This window comes from Schistocerca serialis, chromosome 2 (assembly GCF_023864345.2).
Source record: "Schistocerca serialis cubense isolate TAMUIC-IGC-003099 chromosome 2, iqSchSeri2.2, whole genome shotgun sequence".
Taxonomy (NCBI): domain Eukaryota; kingdom Metazoa; phylum Arthropoda; class Insecta; order Orthoptera; family Acrididae; genus Schistocerca; species Schistocerca serialis.
Window position 1 is genome coordinate 375,344,171 of NC_064639.1, and position 15,875 is coordinate 375,360,045.

Consider the following 15,875-nt stretch of genomic DNA (forward strand, 5'->3'; position numbering starts at 1 on the left):
ATGTGGGTGAGCTGGGGGAACTCCTGGCAGGCAGGTGTTGAGGTCCTCACGTGCTAGGTGGGTGATAAGAACAATTGGTCAGGAGGGTCTGCCGGCGGGGGAGGGAGAGTGCCGGTGGGGGAGGGAGAGTGCCGGGGGAGTTGAGAAAGCAGCTGGGTAGGATGGGGGATTTGAGCAGGAGGGGGAAAAGCATCTGGGTGGGGTGGGGGAGTTGGGCAGGTGGGGGGAAAAGCTGCTGGGTGGGGTTGGCAGTTGAGCAAGAGGGAGGAAGCAGGTGGGTGGTGTGCGGAGTTAAGCAGGAAGGGGGGGAGTAGCTGCATCCGGTTGAGGGAGTTGGGCAGGAGGTGGGGAAGCAGCTGTTGAGGGGGGGGGGGGAGGTTGGACAGTGGATATGGGGGATGACCGAGTATGGGGGATGACCGAGTATGGGGGCTAGTGTAGCTGGGAATAGCAGCCAAGGGTAACTGACGGGAGGGGCAGGTGTAGCTGGGTAGGAGGGTGGAGGTAGGGGTGTCAGTGGGACCAAAGTTTGTATAAGCAGTAAGACAGGTCGCAGGTGGATGGCAGGGGACCAAGGCAGTTGCGGCAGGATGAGGGTTACAGTGTGACCTGGGAGGGAAGGCAGGCAGTAGGGCAAGAGGGCACTGTGTAGCGGGGAGGGGGCAGTGGGACTGAGGGGGGGGAGTACTATGAGCTGTGGGAGGGAGGGGTCAGCATGAACTGTGGGATTGGGGGCAGGGGAGGGTGGCAGAGTGAACTGTAGGGTGGGGGAAGGGGAGGGCGGCAGTGTGAACCGTGGGGCGTGGGAGAGGGGAGGGCGGCAGTGTGAACCGTGGGGCGGGGAGAGTGGAAGGCGTCAGTGTGAACCGTGGGGCGGGGAGAGGGGAAGGCGTCAGTGTGAACCGTGGGGCGGGGAGAGGGGAAGGCGTCAGTGTGAACTGTGGGGCGGGGGGAGGGGAGGGCGGCAGTTGATGTGCGGGCTCAGAGTGACTGAGGGGAAGGGCTGTGTGGCTGGGGGGAGCAGTGTGGCTGGGGGGAGCAGTGTGGCTGGGGGGGGAGCAGTGCAGCTGGGGGGGCAGCAGTGCAGCTGGGGGGGCAGCAGTGCAGCTGGGGGGGCAGCAGTGTAGCTGGGGGGGGCAGCAGTGTAGCTGGGGGGGGGCAGCAGTGCAGCTGGGGGGGGCAGTAGTGCAGCTGGGGGGGGGGGGCAGCAGTGCAGCTGGGGGGGGGGGGGAAAGCAGTGCAGCTGGGGGGGGGGGGGAAAGCAGTGCAGCTGGGGGGGGAGCAGTGCAGCTGGGGGGGGGGAGCAGTGTAGCTGGGGGTGGGGAGCAGTGCAGCTGGGTGGGGAGCAGTGAAGCTGGGGGGAGGGGCGCAGTGCAGCTGGTGGGAGGGGAGCAGTGCAGCTGGGGGGGGGAGCAGTGCAGCTGGGGGGGGGAGCAGTGCCGCTGGGGGGGGGGGGGGACCAGTGCAGCTGGGGGGGGAGCAGTGCAGCTGGGGGGGGGGGGAGCAGTGCAGCTGGGGGGGGGGAGCAGTGCAGCTGGGGGGGCGGGGAGCAGTGCAGCTGGGGGGGCGGGGAGCAGTGCAGCTGGGGGGGCGGGGAGCAGTGCAGCTGGGGGGGCGGGGAGCAGTGCAGCTGGGGCGGGGAGCAGTGCAGCTGGGGCGGGGAGCACTGCAGCTGGGGCGGGGAGCACTGCAGCTGGGGCGGGGAGCACTGCAGCTGGGGCGGGGGGAGTAGTGTGGTTGGGGGGGGGGGGGAGCGACCATGGCGCCTGGGGGGAGTAGTGTGGCTGGGGGGGGGGGGGAGTAGTGTGGCTGGGGGGGGAGTAGTGTGGTTGGGGGGGAGTTGTATGGCTGGGGGGGGGAGTAGTGTGTCTGGGGGGGGAAAGTAGTGTGGCTGGGGGGGGAGAGTAGTGTGGCTGGGGGGGAGCAGAGCATGGCGGCTGGGGGGGGGGGGGAGCGCGACCACGGCGGCTGGCGGGGGGGGGGGGGGGGGAGCGCGAGCACGGCGGCTGGCGGGGGGGGGGGGGAAGCGCGAGCACGGCGGCAGGGGGGGGGGAAGCGCGAGCACGGCGGCAGGGGGGGGGAAGCGCGAGCACGGCGGCAGGGGGGGGGAAGCGCGAGCACGGCGGCAGGAGGGGGGGGAGCGCGAGCACGGCGGCTGGCAGGAGTGGGAGACCGGGAGCACGGCGGCTGGCAGGGGGGGGGGGGACCGGGAGCACGGCGGCTGGGGGGGGAGCGCGAGCACGGCGGCTGGGGGGGGGAGCGCGAGCACGGCGGCTGGGGGGGGGAGCGCGAGCACGGCGGCTGGGGGGGGGGGGGAGCGCGAGCACGGCGGCTGGGGGGGGGGGAGCGCGAGCACGGCGGCTGGGGGGGGGGGGGAGCGCGAGCACGGCGGCTGGGGGGGGGGAGCGCGAGCACGGCGGCTGGGGGGGGGGAGCGCGAGCACGGCGGCTGGGGGGGGGAGCGCGAGCACGGCGGCTGGGGGGGGGGAGCGCGAGCACGGCTGCTGGGGGCGGGGGGGCGCGAGCACGGCGGCTGGGGGGGTGGGGGGGCGCGAGCACGGCGGCTGGGGGGGGGTGTGGGGGGGCGCGAGCACGGCGACTGGGGGGGGGCGGTGGGGGGGGGCGGTGGGGGGGGGGGCGGTGGGGGGGGGGCGGTGGGGGGGGGGCGCGAGCACGGCGGCTGGGGGTGTGTGGGGGCGCGAGCACGGCGGCTGGGGGGGTGTGGGGGCGCGAGCACGGCGGCTGGGGGGGGTGTGGGGGCGCGAGCACGGCTGCTGGGGGGGGGGGGGGCGCGAGCACGGCGGCTGGGGGGTGGGGGGCGCGAGCACGGCGGCTGGGGGGTGGGGGGCGCGAGCACGGCGGCTGGGGGGGGGGCGCGAGCACGGCGGCTGGGGAGGGGGGGAGCGCGAGCACGGCGACTTGAGGGGGGGGGCGCAAGCACGGCGACTGGGGAGAGCAGTGTGGCTGTGTGTGTGTGTGGGGCGGGAGGAGTGTGGCTGTGTGTGTGTGGGAGAGGGGGGGGGGAGGAGTGTGGCTGTGTGTGTGGGGGGGAGCAGTGTGGCTGTGTGTGTGTGGGGGGGGAGCAGTGTGGCTGTGTGTGTGTGGGGGGGGAGCAGTGTGGCTGTGTGTGTGGGGGGGGAGCAGTGTGGCTGTGTGTGTGTGTGGGGGGGGAGCAGTGTGGCTGTGTGTGTGTGTGGGGGGGGGGAGCAGTGTGGGTGTGTGTGTGGGGGGGGGAGCAGTGTGGGTGTGTGTGTGGGGGGGGGGGGGGAGAGCAGTGTGGCTGTGTGTGTGTGGGGGGGAGCAGTGTGGCTGTGTGTGGGGGGGGGGAGCAGTGCGGCTGTGGGGGGGGGGGGGGGGGGGCAGTGCGGCTGTGTGTGTGTGGGGGGGGGGGGGCAGTGTGGCTGTGTGGGGGGAGCAGTGTGGCTGTGTGTGTGGGGGGGGGCAGTGTGGCTGTGTGGGGGGGGGGAGCCGTGTGGCTGTTGGGTGGGGGGGGGGGGGCGAGCAACGTACCACATGGGTGGGACGGCGGGGCCTGTTAAATCTCAATGTGGGGGGGGGGGGGGGGGGGGTTGGGGGCATGTTCACAAACCGTAATTTCCTGAAAGCGACGAAGAGAAAAAATCAATGATTAACCTATGCAGAAAGTCAATGTCTAAAGATTTGTTCTCTCATATTCTGGCTATAGCACTCATTCGTTTACCACTGCTACATTAATTGTGTGCAAAAATGAAGATCTTCTTGTAGTGAAAATCAGAGCACACATTCTCCGGGCTGACACTGGAGCATGAAAACAATGACTACTTCGAAGTTGAAATATGTCACCTTTCGAGTTATTTGTACTCAAAACGTACACATTTTGTACAGCTCACGAGAAGAACACAGCAACTGGGATAATCCAAGTTCCCAGAAACTTCGCTCAGTGGAAGAAGGGTCAAAGCTTTAGAGGTATTTTCCCGGTACTTCATGTGCCTTTTAATGGGCAATATCTTCAGACGAAATTATGGTGCAGAGATTAGTGTTGGATCTTCTTAATTTTGTGCCCCATGTTCAAAACTTGATTATTACTTATGCTATTGTTTTTCATTTATATACCTATGTCTGATGAATGTTTTCCACAGTATATTGATATAACATTGTCCTTATTTGTAAACTATAATTGGAGTCACAAATGATGGTGGGCGATTTTAAGCTTTTTCTGCGCACCTAAATCACACGTATCTGACCCCCAATGAGTGATCAGTAGTGTTTTGAGCACTCTGTTGTGAATGCTGTAGTTGATGCGGGCATTGTAAGTGACTGTAGCGAGTTGTTTGGTGAATTTGTATTCCATCTGTTGTGAGTTGTCAGTGCTGATGGATACTGTAAGTGATGAAGTCTACATAAACAAGTTGCAAGATACACATTTTCTTCATGTGGAAAGCACGCACATGAGTGTAACACAACTGTTGCTTGAAACTGTTAACAATGCAAGCTGCACTGACATGCATGAACCACCACTGTTTGTGGACTGGACTATAATAGTATGTCAGATGAATGAATTAAAAAAAAGTAATTAATGAGAAAATTAGGAGATATTGTGGGCGAGTGCCAGGTTTTGGAAAATGATTCATTATGCATACTTTGCTGCAAAACTACTGCCAACATGCGAAATCTTCACCAATGTTAGGACTTCTCTTTCGTGAGTGTGATTCATCTGAAGGCATGTTACTATGGCAAACCTGCCTTCGTGTGATGCTCGTGGTGTTTGGAATATCTGTGTTTCGAATGTTTCTATGATTGGTATCATCCAATGGAATGCACCAAATCTTCCTAAAGAATAAACATATCAATGAAACATAAGAATATAAGAGTTGATATGAGAATGAAATATCAGAACATGAGAATTTAAAAAGTTTGTAATCCTTCAATATATCATACACATACCTGTTACTGTATGTGTGACACTTCTTGTAATTTTACAGTTAGTATAATGCTCTTGTATCCCCTAAGAAACATTCACATAGTAAAATTCTACGAACGTGGGTAGATAAAGGAAAACAACAAAAATAAAATACAATAACTGGGTTTTAAACATGGGGTGTAAAATTAAAAAGCCATAACTAAAATGCTCTATACATAACACGCATGATTTTCTTCATGCCAGTCTAGTCTTAATATGTTTGGGAATTAGGGAACAATGCACAGAGGCTAATCTAAATTGAATAATCAAAAACTTGTTGTAGCTTACCTTTTTGTGTGGAAAAGTTAGCCCTTGTCCAATGTGTACAGAGGAATTCTTATCATTTGGAAGGATTAAAGGCTTGATGAGAGGAACAAGTGAGGCAGATGGTGAATTTGGTGGTGGTGCAGTTATGTGTCTGATTTGCTGTACCATCACCAAGTTATTTGACGTGTCTGTCCCTGTAACTGGACCACGACCTGATCCTCGTCCTGAGCTAGCACCACGGTAAGACAAAGATGATCGCGCAGAACTCACATCCTTCCGTGGCCGTCCAGGACCCCTTCCCTGAAAAGAGACATTGGGAAGTATTTTTAAATTATGAAATGCAAGCGCTAATTTATCCTGTAACACCAAAAATAATGTGTTTTATTGTAAATATATGCTACAAATTTCAATTAACAAACAAAACCCCTACAAGAAACGGAAAATTAGACACAACTATTTTTTCTCATCAAGTAACAACAAACAGTAATGAGAGATTGGAATCTGTTTTAATACTACATTTTTATCTATGGAAAATGAAATACAATCTCACACAAGCAGAACAAAACTGTAAAATCTGGCAGTAGTTAAACAATGATTATTTGGTGTTACGGAATGTCATTTTGCTACATGGAAGGTAAAAAAAACACACACAACAAATTACAGCTGCATAATGTATAAAGACTCAATCGTAAGCACCAGTCTCACACATTGTTTTAAGTAGGCCTGCCTGTGTGTGGGCCTAAACAGGTCAAATAGACTAGGACTATCTAGAATACTTGAGATGTTTTGACTGAGCCAAAAGATCCACAAACAGTTTTAGGCTACAATAGATATTTTGGACATTCAGTAGTATAGAACGCACTTACAAAGTTGATGCAGCAGGGATTCTGCACAGAGACAAAATACTTTGCAGCAAAGCCAGTTTACTTTCTGTCAATGTTCCCTACCATTTACTACATGCCCCACTGTGTGCACTTCTCCCTTCTCTTTACAAAAGTGCACTCAAATATTACCACTCACACTTATTTAGGTAGTATTCATTGTATTTCCTCAGTCATTCTTTCAGAATGAATGTTACAATCGCAAAGAAGTATGTTGTCACATATAGGGTAACATGAAAATTGACATGCCTCCTTAAGTTTGCTTAATTGAGAGAATAATGATTCTGGCTAGTAGTGTTTCCAATCACATACTTCCTCTTGTCATTGCATATCTTCCATTCCAACCATTCCACCTTTGCATATGCTCACTACTCAATTTCAGTACATGAAATGTGGCAATTTAAAATGGAACTACTGTAAAGGAACTGGTTGCAAAAACTTTGGTTCATTTCTACTTTTTGACACGAAAATTTACTTCATTACATGTGGGCACAGGCCAAGCAAAACAGTGTGAATTGCTGGTTTCAAAACTGTTTTAGAGCTTTAGCAACTTAAAAGTGCAGAATTGAAAAATGTATTACCCAAAGTTACCTATCAACTATTATAATAATAATATTAATATTACACGTTACAGTGTTCCAATGGTGCGTTAAAAATCTGGACTGCTCAAAATTGTTTTGGAAAAAACAAATAGGGAATTTTTATACAGCACTTTCTTTGTCATTTATATTATTCGGAATATGTCACAAACTTCATAAGTAAACTATAGCTATGGTATGGTAATTCTTTAAAGAAAATGAAAACTGATTAATCCCCTCCAAACTTTACACCATGTTGTTAACAGTGGCTATTACACTGAATGCTGCATACTGAAGATGTAACAGTATATAAGTTTAAATTTATCTATGTAGCTTTGCAACAACCTACAAAAAAAGTATCAAATAAATAAGCCAAAATATAAGAATGAGTACAACATTCATCATCAAAATGACAAAGGAACAACCATGTATCTTATAAATGAATGAGTTTATAAGCAGCAACAGGTTACCCAATGGCCCTGTTTTCTCTTCATATACTACTTTCAATGTCATATTGATAAAACTGTTTCTTGTCGAAAACTTTGCAGAGAATACTGAATACGAAATCATGCCGAAACACCCCTTTCTACTATGGGAAGAAGAATTTAAGTAAAACATAAAATTTCCGCTTTGGGTCTCATGATGCTAAAGACTTCTGGTATTTACTGTTTTGTGACCTAATATAATAATCAGCTATAGATCAAATAATGGCCTGGATCTCACTCTATAAATGCTTCGGTAACATGTCGTATTACATCAATACATAAAACTGTAAAACCATGTTATGGTTAGCATTAAATATACATCCACTAATCTCTCAAAGATATAGGAGACAAGTTTAGATTTTTAACAAGAATGATTTAATACTCCATAAGACGACAACCTAAAATTTGTTAGATTAGATTAGGTTAGGTTAATGTTTAATGTCCTGTCAACAACGTGGTCATTAGAGACGGAGTGCAAGCTCGGATTAGGGAAGGATTGGGAAGGAAATCGGCCATGCCCTTTCAAAGGAACCATCCCGGCATTTGCCTGAAACGATTTAGGGAAATCATGGAAAACCTAAATTGGGATGGCTGGAGACGGGATCTAAAATTTGTGTTAAACACACATTTTGGTAATTTTTGGCAAATAAGGAGGTCCTCATAGTTAAAAAATTCCTTCAACAAGAACTTAGTTCCCAAAAAAGACCAAATGTGTGTTATTAAACACATTTAGAGGAAATGGCATGTGTTTCTTCAAGAAAACATTTCGGGTGTATTGCAGTATAAAATTCGACACCCAATTTAGTTACAGTCAGTCTCACTATGAACAAAGGACAACTTTCCACATAGAAACCAACCCTCCTTCCAGAAATGCAAACCTTCCACTTTCTCCACAGCGTCGTGGCGTTTTTGGAGTTATCAGTCCCCTAAGAATTCCTATCTTGTGCTAACCTCTTCCTCTAGGATTGGGATGTATTCCAAATTCTGTCTTTCTAAACACTTTTTAATCTCTAGTAACATGAAATTTATTCCCTGATATCTAATCACATGTCCTATCATCATGTCCCTTCTCTTCTTGACAGCATTTTCCCTAAGTTTCTTTCTTCACTGAATCAGTAGTGAGCCTCTTCATTTCTTATCTTGTCAACATCCCTCTATAGCATCACACCCCAAACACTTCAAATCTCTTCTTTTCTAGTTCCCCCTCCCCCAGTCATAATACACTCACACACACTACCAAGAAACGCTGCGGCCCCAATATACATTCTCATAAATTTCTTCCTAAAATTGAAGGTCTTTCTTTGATACTAGCAAGACTTGTATCTGGCAGGAATACCCTCTTTGCCTACACTAATCTGCTTTTTATGCCCTCCCTGCTTTGTCTGTCACACATTACTTTGTTTCAAAAGTAGTACAATTCTTTAACTTTGCCTACTTTGTGGTCCCCAGTTCTGATATTAAGCTTCTCATTATTCTCATTTCTACTACTCCTCATTACTTTGGACTTTCTTTGGTTTAAATTCCATCCCTATTCTGAGTTGATTAGACTGTTCATTCTATTGCACAATCTTGTACTTCTTCACTTTCACCGACGATAAAAATGTCAACAATTCTTAGCACTGACATCCTTTCATCCAGAATTTTAAAACCAGTCTTGAACCTTTCTTTGATTTTCGTCATTGGTTCTCTGATGTATAGACTGAACAGTGGGGAGAAATATTACATCCCTGTCTTACAGTGGGGAGGAATATTACAGCCCTGCCTTGCACCCTTTTTAATCCCAGAAGTACAGGTACAGTTCATAATTACTGTAATCTTTTATCAACTGTAAAGTAAAAGGGTTTCTTGTGTCCTCGCTTCGTATTCAAATTGGGATATTGCCCTGGCCCCCTGTGTGGAGTTTGTTAAAAAAACATTGGGCTGCTGAAACAAAATACTCAGGAAGGACCAAAATTAATACCATGTTAATGAACACGGAGGAGATTGAAGGTGGCCAGGTGAAAGAGAGAATAGGTACAAACTGGACCTGGATGCATTACACAAAGTGGCATGAGAGGACTTAGGCACCATCCATACTGAAAAGTAATTATTTTCTATGGTAAATGTGGCCAAGGACATGATCAAGGTGCAGGATTCTGTAAGAGCAAAGCTATGATGGCTAAATTTACTAAGTTTCTGTCAGTTAACCCAAAAATATGACTGACTGCAGCTAAGAAATAAAGTAAATTGATATTCTGAATATGGACATACTAACAGAAACAAGCACATCACACATCGAATATGCATTCAATGCAAAGGTGGTAGTAGTAACGGATGGTACACCAAACATATGATAACAACAACACAGCTAAAACGCAAGGAATGATGATCACAGAAAAGAATTTGAGAATACGACTGGTTTTGGAGGCTGTATGCATACATTAGTATGAAGGATAGAAGCACACGAGATGTGGCTAAGAAAAGATTTCATTCAGGGCAAAGCCTAGCTTGAAGAATTACACAAAACAACTCAATCAATCTTCAGAAGAGCCAAGAGAAAACTCTTTCACAACATAATCAAAGAAGCCAATGTGTAATAAGAATAAGAAAGTATACTGTGAACCACCACCTCCAAATCGGTCCTACACAATATAAGATCAAGGTAAAGGTGAAGGTGAAGATGAAAGTCAGAAACTGCAGTTACTACTGTCTTAACTAACTTCTGAAATCAGGTAGTCTTTCAACACAAATTAAAACTCCAATTACATAATAAAAGATCCTCATCTAAGCCAATGAAGAAACAAAATTATCTACACATATTCAAATGAAAGATTTTGAGGAAAATCTTTGAACCAGTAGGTCTACTTCTGTTACAACTGCACATCTGGCATAATTACAAAACTGAGGAAATGTCACGAATGCACTGAGTCGGGTAAGGAAAAAGTCACCCAAATAAATGGTTTATGATGGCCTTCCAAGTTAGAGGATTTCAAGTCACATGAAGAGAGACCAATTGGCGAACCAAGGCCAAGATGGAGTGACAGAATCATGAAAGACCTGAGACAAGTTGGTATGGAAGTTGACTGGTTACAAAGAGAGGCTGACATAAGCTAGCAGAGAAGAAATCTGGTTGCAGTGCACAGTCCCATGGGCCTGACTGCAGGATGACAATGACGACATTCCACTACCTATTCTGCGGGTAGTGTCAAATTAACTGAAGGAATTTTTCTCTGCACCAATCAACCCCCATGTGGCAAGGAAACATCATCCACAAGAATCTCCTAACTGCATAACTAACCATGACATTTCCACCTACATCATCTAATAATAAGTACAACAAGAAAACCAATAATGAGACTTTCTTCTCAAGTGACAGGCAATGAGGGTATTAGCACAACCATGCTAAAGGACCAAGCCGATAGCTTAATACCTGCCTTTGCAGACATATTTAATTTTTCTGTCGTGAATGGGTTATATTCCACTTCATGGAAAATAAGCAAAGTCCGACCTATTCCGAAGAACGAAAACCTCCAATCACCTTGTGATTACTGACCAATCAGCATATTACCTGCTGCTTCCAAAGCCCCGGAATATAAAGGATATTTAGAAATCCCCATTACAAACTTCTAGGGCTTGTAGAGGGGAGTCAGTTCACAATATTCTGAATATAAAGCGACGTCCGGATACATCTCGTTTCTGTTCTATGATGGTTTCAATTCAAATGTGTAAAGCGTCCACGTTTGCTGAGAGAAAGAGCAAAGTCTTAAGAGATTTCTCCTGGTATGCAAAAGGGTAGAGGGGATGACATGTACTATGTCAGCAGGTCACCTGATGTCATTTAACGTCTGCCTTGTGGCAAGATCTATTCAATGCCTACACATCCCTGATACAGTAAACATAGCTTAGTACATGTTTTCGGAATACACCGACACATTCCTTGTGTATGGCAAAGCTTGAGGTACCAGAATAGTTGCTAGTCACCTGTATCACAGACATTTTCTGTGACGTAGCACACCATAACACAAACTTTTTGCCCAAGTTCTGCAGTGGCTCAGAGACCTTCACTATGAGGAGGCGCAGGACAGGTGCTCCATGGCACCACCGCAAGTTTGTATTTGGAAATGTACTGTATTGTGTTGAAGAGAACCCAACAATGAGCACGTTCAATGGGTGTTGGTCGCAGTATCGTCTGGGATGTTCTGCATGCACAACAATTATAACCATACCACTCATAAAGGGCACACAGTATGGATCCAGCTGATTTTCCACAATGTGTTGCCTACTGCATGTGAGTCCTACACTGCTGGATCGACACATCCCTGTTTCCATGTCAAGTTCTGTTCACAGACAGATATAAGTTCACTAGGAACAGTTCTGAATTTGCAAAACAGCCACATCCACCCTTGTGCTGTGCATGTGCAGGGATTTCAGCACGGGTTTGGTACTAATGTTTCGGCAGGTATTCCGGACAGACATGTGATTGGGCCATTTCTCTTTCCACTCAAGTTAACTGGTCCTGCATACTTTATCTTCCTACAAAACATATTGGACATGTTTTTGGAAGCTGTGCCGCAGATTGTCCATCAAGAAATATAGTTTCATCACGATGGTGCTCCACCTCACTTCTCATGTGCTGTTCAGAGAAATCTCAACAGACAATATTGTGGAAGATGGATAGGCCTTGGCGGTTCATTGGTGAGGCTGCCATGATCACCAGATTTAACTCACATGGACTACTTCTTGTGAGGTCATACACAAAGTTTAATTTACGAGACTCTTGTAGAGACAAAGGAAGATCTGCTGTCATGAGTTCGCTGCGACACTAGAAATTAAAGAGACACCAGGAGGGGATGGAGTGTGTTCATCAGAATATGCTTTGTAGGCGCCATGTCTGTAACAAAGCTGGTGGTCACCAAACTGAACTGCTGTTGTAAACATCAGTACCATTTTATATGTACAGTATGCTGGGTTCTTTTTTGTTTTGGAATATCGTAAACACGCAATGTTTAGGTGTTAATACAAAACAATATATGATTATGTGACAAATAGATGTTTCATTATGTTTTCTTTTAAATTGTTGCCCGAAGATTCCTCTAGCAGAAGCGGATGAGTTAAGCACCTGAAGTGAAACAGTCATAGAACAAAAACCCTATGTTTCCAGATATAGGTTTCTATTCAAAATATTATGTACTCACTTCCCTCTACAAGTCCCAGGAGTTTGTACAGGAAATTCCGAAGCCTATGTTGTTCATGACCAAATTACTCAACACTACTGTGAATTCACCTTGACTGACAAATTATCAGCCCAGCTTTCATAAACACCTTAGCACAAACACTATACCAATGTAGGTAACTGATGAGCTGAAATATGCCATGCACAACCATGAGGCCACAATATCGATTTTACTAGATTTCAGCAAAGCTTTTAATACTGTCAACTTTGACATACTGCTCAGAAAAATGTGAACACTTAATTTCTCTGATAGTACCCTGAACTAGTCTGATATCTACTTGAAAAACAGACAGCAAAGTGCTGTCTGTAGGAATGAAAAATAGTCCTGAAAACATGTTCTTTCAGGAATGCCACAAGGTTCAGTCATGGGCCCACTTTTGTTTTCCTGGCATGACAATGATGTTCCATTGGTTCTGTCTTCCTGTAAACATCATTTCTATGCCAACCAACTCCAAATCTATCTAAGTGCCAAACCTGAAGATGTACATACTGTGATTGCCCAGATAAACAATGATCTTTCTTCAGTGGTAACATGGACAAAAAAAACCTGGGGCTTAAACTACACGCAAGAAAGTCGCAAGCAATCTTAGTATTCCTTCATAAATTAGTAAACAGAAATCTGCAATCAATTTATGGAATCCCAATACTGTAACCAAAATCAGTCAAGAACTTGGGTGTAATTTTGTATGAGCATTTAAATTGGGCAGAGAATACTGTCACCACATGCTGAAGACTTCCACTTGCCTCCATGCCCTCAAAAAGTTTCAGAATTCATTTCCACAGTATGTGAAACACACACTCCTGCAAGCAATTATTCTACTGAACCTCCGTTACTGTGGTGTAATTCAACTGGTACAATTAAAGGAGGGCTACTCACACTTTAAAAAAATCCCTGGGAATTTCAGGTGTGAGAGAGAAGACAGTGTCAAGAAGCTCCTGATAAATTAATGGTCAGCAGTTAGGGGGGTTGCAGGTACCACAATAATGAGTCTTCTTTCCTCTCAGCTGAGCTATATACAAGCCATAAGCAGTAGTTAAATCACAGTTTTAAATACTGATAATTTATAGAGAATAATATTCATATAATTAACACTATGAAATATTAAGTACTTTAAACTTTGTGATTTATAAAATTCAATTTCAATGCCGTGTTAGAGAAACAGAATTCCCTGACATTTCCAGGTTAAATGCAAATCTCCAGAATTCCAGGTTTTGCAGAAGAATCGCCATCCAGAATTAGTGAAAACACAAGACAGTTAGAGCTAATAGTGTACACTTGTGGGGATGACTTCTGCAACATTCGTCGATATGATTCATGTCCGTGCTTCATACACCCAGATACGTTAAGTGACTACCACATGCTATGTCTACTTCAGTGGCATTGGCAACTCAAGGTGCAAGCAGCTCAGTACCTTGCCTCAGAGATTAAAATTCTTTCATGCAATCATAATGGACACACAAGGTCTCACTTATCTAGTGTCCTAGCTGTGATGACTCATAAGACAAAAACATTGGCACTGCTGTTCCCCTATGGATCAAGGTGACCTGCACTCTTTGCACCAATTAGAAGTTCTGCTACTGTTAAGAAAAAATTGAAAAAATTCCTCCTGTCATCCTTGTAGTGCTTCACCAAAATTGACATATATGGCCAATTTCCACTCTGTCAAGAACAAAAGCCAATGCCAAATTTTCTCTCTAATATGCAAACCACATCATCTTCTCCTCCCTTACACTCTTTAACTGTGTGTTATGGCATTCATCTTTCCCTTCCTCATTCGTCCCTTTCTACATGCCCATTACTGCTAGCACACTCAATTAAAAACCTACCTTAATGTGAGCTCTAATTATTATTGTACTTACCATATAAACTATGTATATATTTTTTTATTATCTGTACTACAGTAATTTTTATTTTTTGAATTTAGTATAACATGCTGCTTGTAATATATACAATGTAAAATATATAGTAAAGCCTGGTTATATGTAAGAGAGGGCCTTATGACCCTAATCTTGCTAAGTTAAATAAATAATAATCCTTACATGAAGGCACAAACACTGCATATACCCTTTCAAGAAATAATCAATAGATATCAGCAAAGTGACTTTTTCACAAGCATACAATGGTCAGTAATCCAGGTTTTTGTTTTTTTTTATTTTCAATTAAGTAGAAAATATTTACACAGTTTTGAATCAACCAAAGTGATATCTTGCAACAAGCATAATTTGCAGTGTTGACAAAACTAAACAACTGAATTAATCCTCTTTTTACAGAAACTATATTTTCAATATTAAGAGTATGTAGCATTTTCTCCTTGCAGTTTTGTCTTCCAGCACCCACAGAGTAGACGGGATTTTGATAAAACTTCTCACAATGTAACAACGGAGTTCAAAGTCAAAAATCAAATGTGTGTTAAATGTCACAAATAGTTCCTTAATCATGTGAGTAGTCTTAATTCAATTGTGTTGATGTACTACACCACATTAACCACTAAGTAACAAACTATTTTTGTTGCCTGAAAATTTTTTACAAATTACGTGCAACTACACGAACACTGTAGAATTCGACCCAGACATTCTTACAAGAGCCACCTTTCAAGTTTCTACATTTACAACAACAATAATAATAATAATAATAATAAAACAAACATTTCTGATGCAAATAATTTTATTGATTCTGAAAATATTCACTTTTAAAACTTACACACTTTTGCATGTGTCAGAACCAATTCTGAAAACTTATTTATTTATTTTTTACACTGATGGAGATTCAATTGGGAACATATTTTTCCTTTAGGTAAAACTGAATGTGCTGCTGTCTTCAACACACTTAAGGATGCCTCTATCTCACAGCTCATCACATGCTGATCCACTTCAATCATGTTACACACGGCGTCAATGGTTTTTAAAAAACAGCTAATTTTGGCTGATCTCAACAAAAATTCAACACTGACGGAAGCAAAACCATGACAAAATTCTACAAATCAACTATAAGCAATCTTCTGTGAAGGTGATCGATTAACACAAGTTGAATGAAGCAATTCAAGGCATTGGTGTCAAGAGAGGCTTTCACAAAAATGATATGAAAAGAAACACACACCACATTAAAACTTCCATTTTTTACAACATTGTTCTTTTAAATCCTCAATCTAAACAAACTACTTGGCTAATTTCTGAGCTTCCATTGCTTTACCAACAGCAAATAACAAATTTTAAAACAATATAGCAGAGATCCTGAGTCGCAGATAGGCACAACAAAAAGACTTTCATAACTAAAGCTTTCAGCCATCGGCCTTCATCATCAACAACAACACACACACACACACACACACACACACACACACACACACACACACACACACAACTGTAGTCTCAGGCAACTGAAACCATGCTGCAAGCAGCAGTAACAGAGTGTGATGGGAGTGGCGACTGGGTGAGGGTAAGGAGGTGAGGGATAGTATAGTGGGGGTAGGGACAGACGGAGGGGAAGTAGGAGAGAAATAAAAAGACTGGGTGT

At 45.5% G+C, this 15,875-nt stretch overlaps 1 protein-coding gene across 1 annotated transcript in view; it reads right to left on the minus strand.

Annotated features, from left to right (window-relative positions):
- The window catches only part of LOC126457191 (uncharacterized), a 237,090-nt gene that overhangs the window by 94,659 nt on the left and 126,556 nt on the right, over positions 1-15,875 (minus strand). The window contains exon 6 of the mRNA XM_050093282.1: positions 5,227-5,505. Coding sequence (XP_049949239.1) covers positions 5,227-5,505 — 279 coding nt within the window. The remainder of the gene's footprint in view (positions 1-5,226; positions 5,506-15,875) is intronic.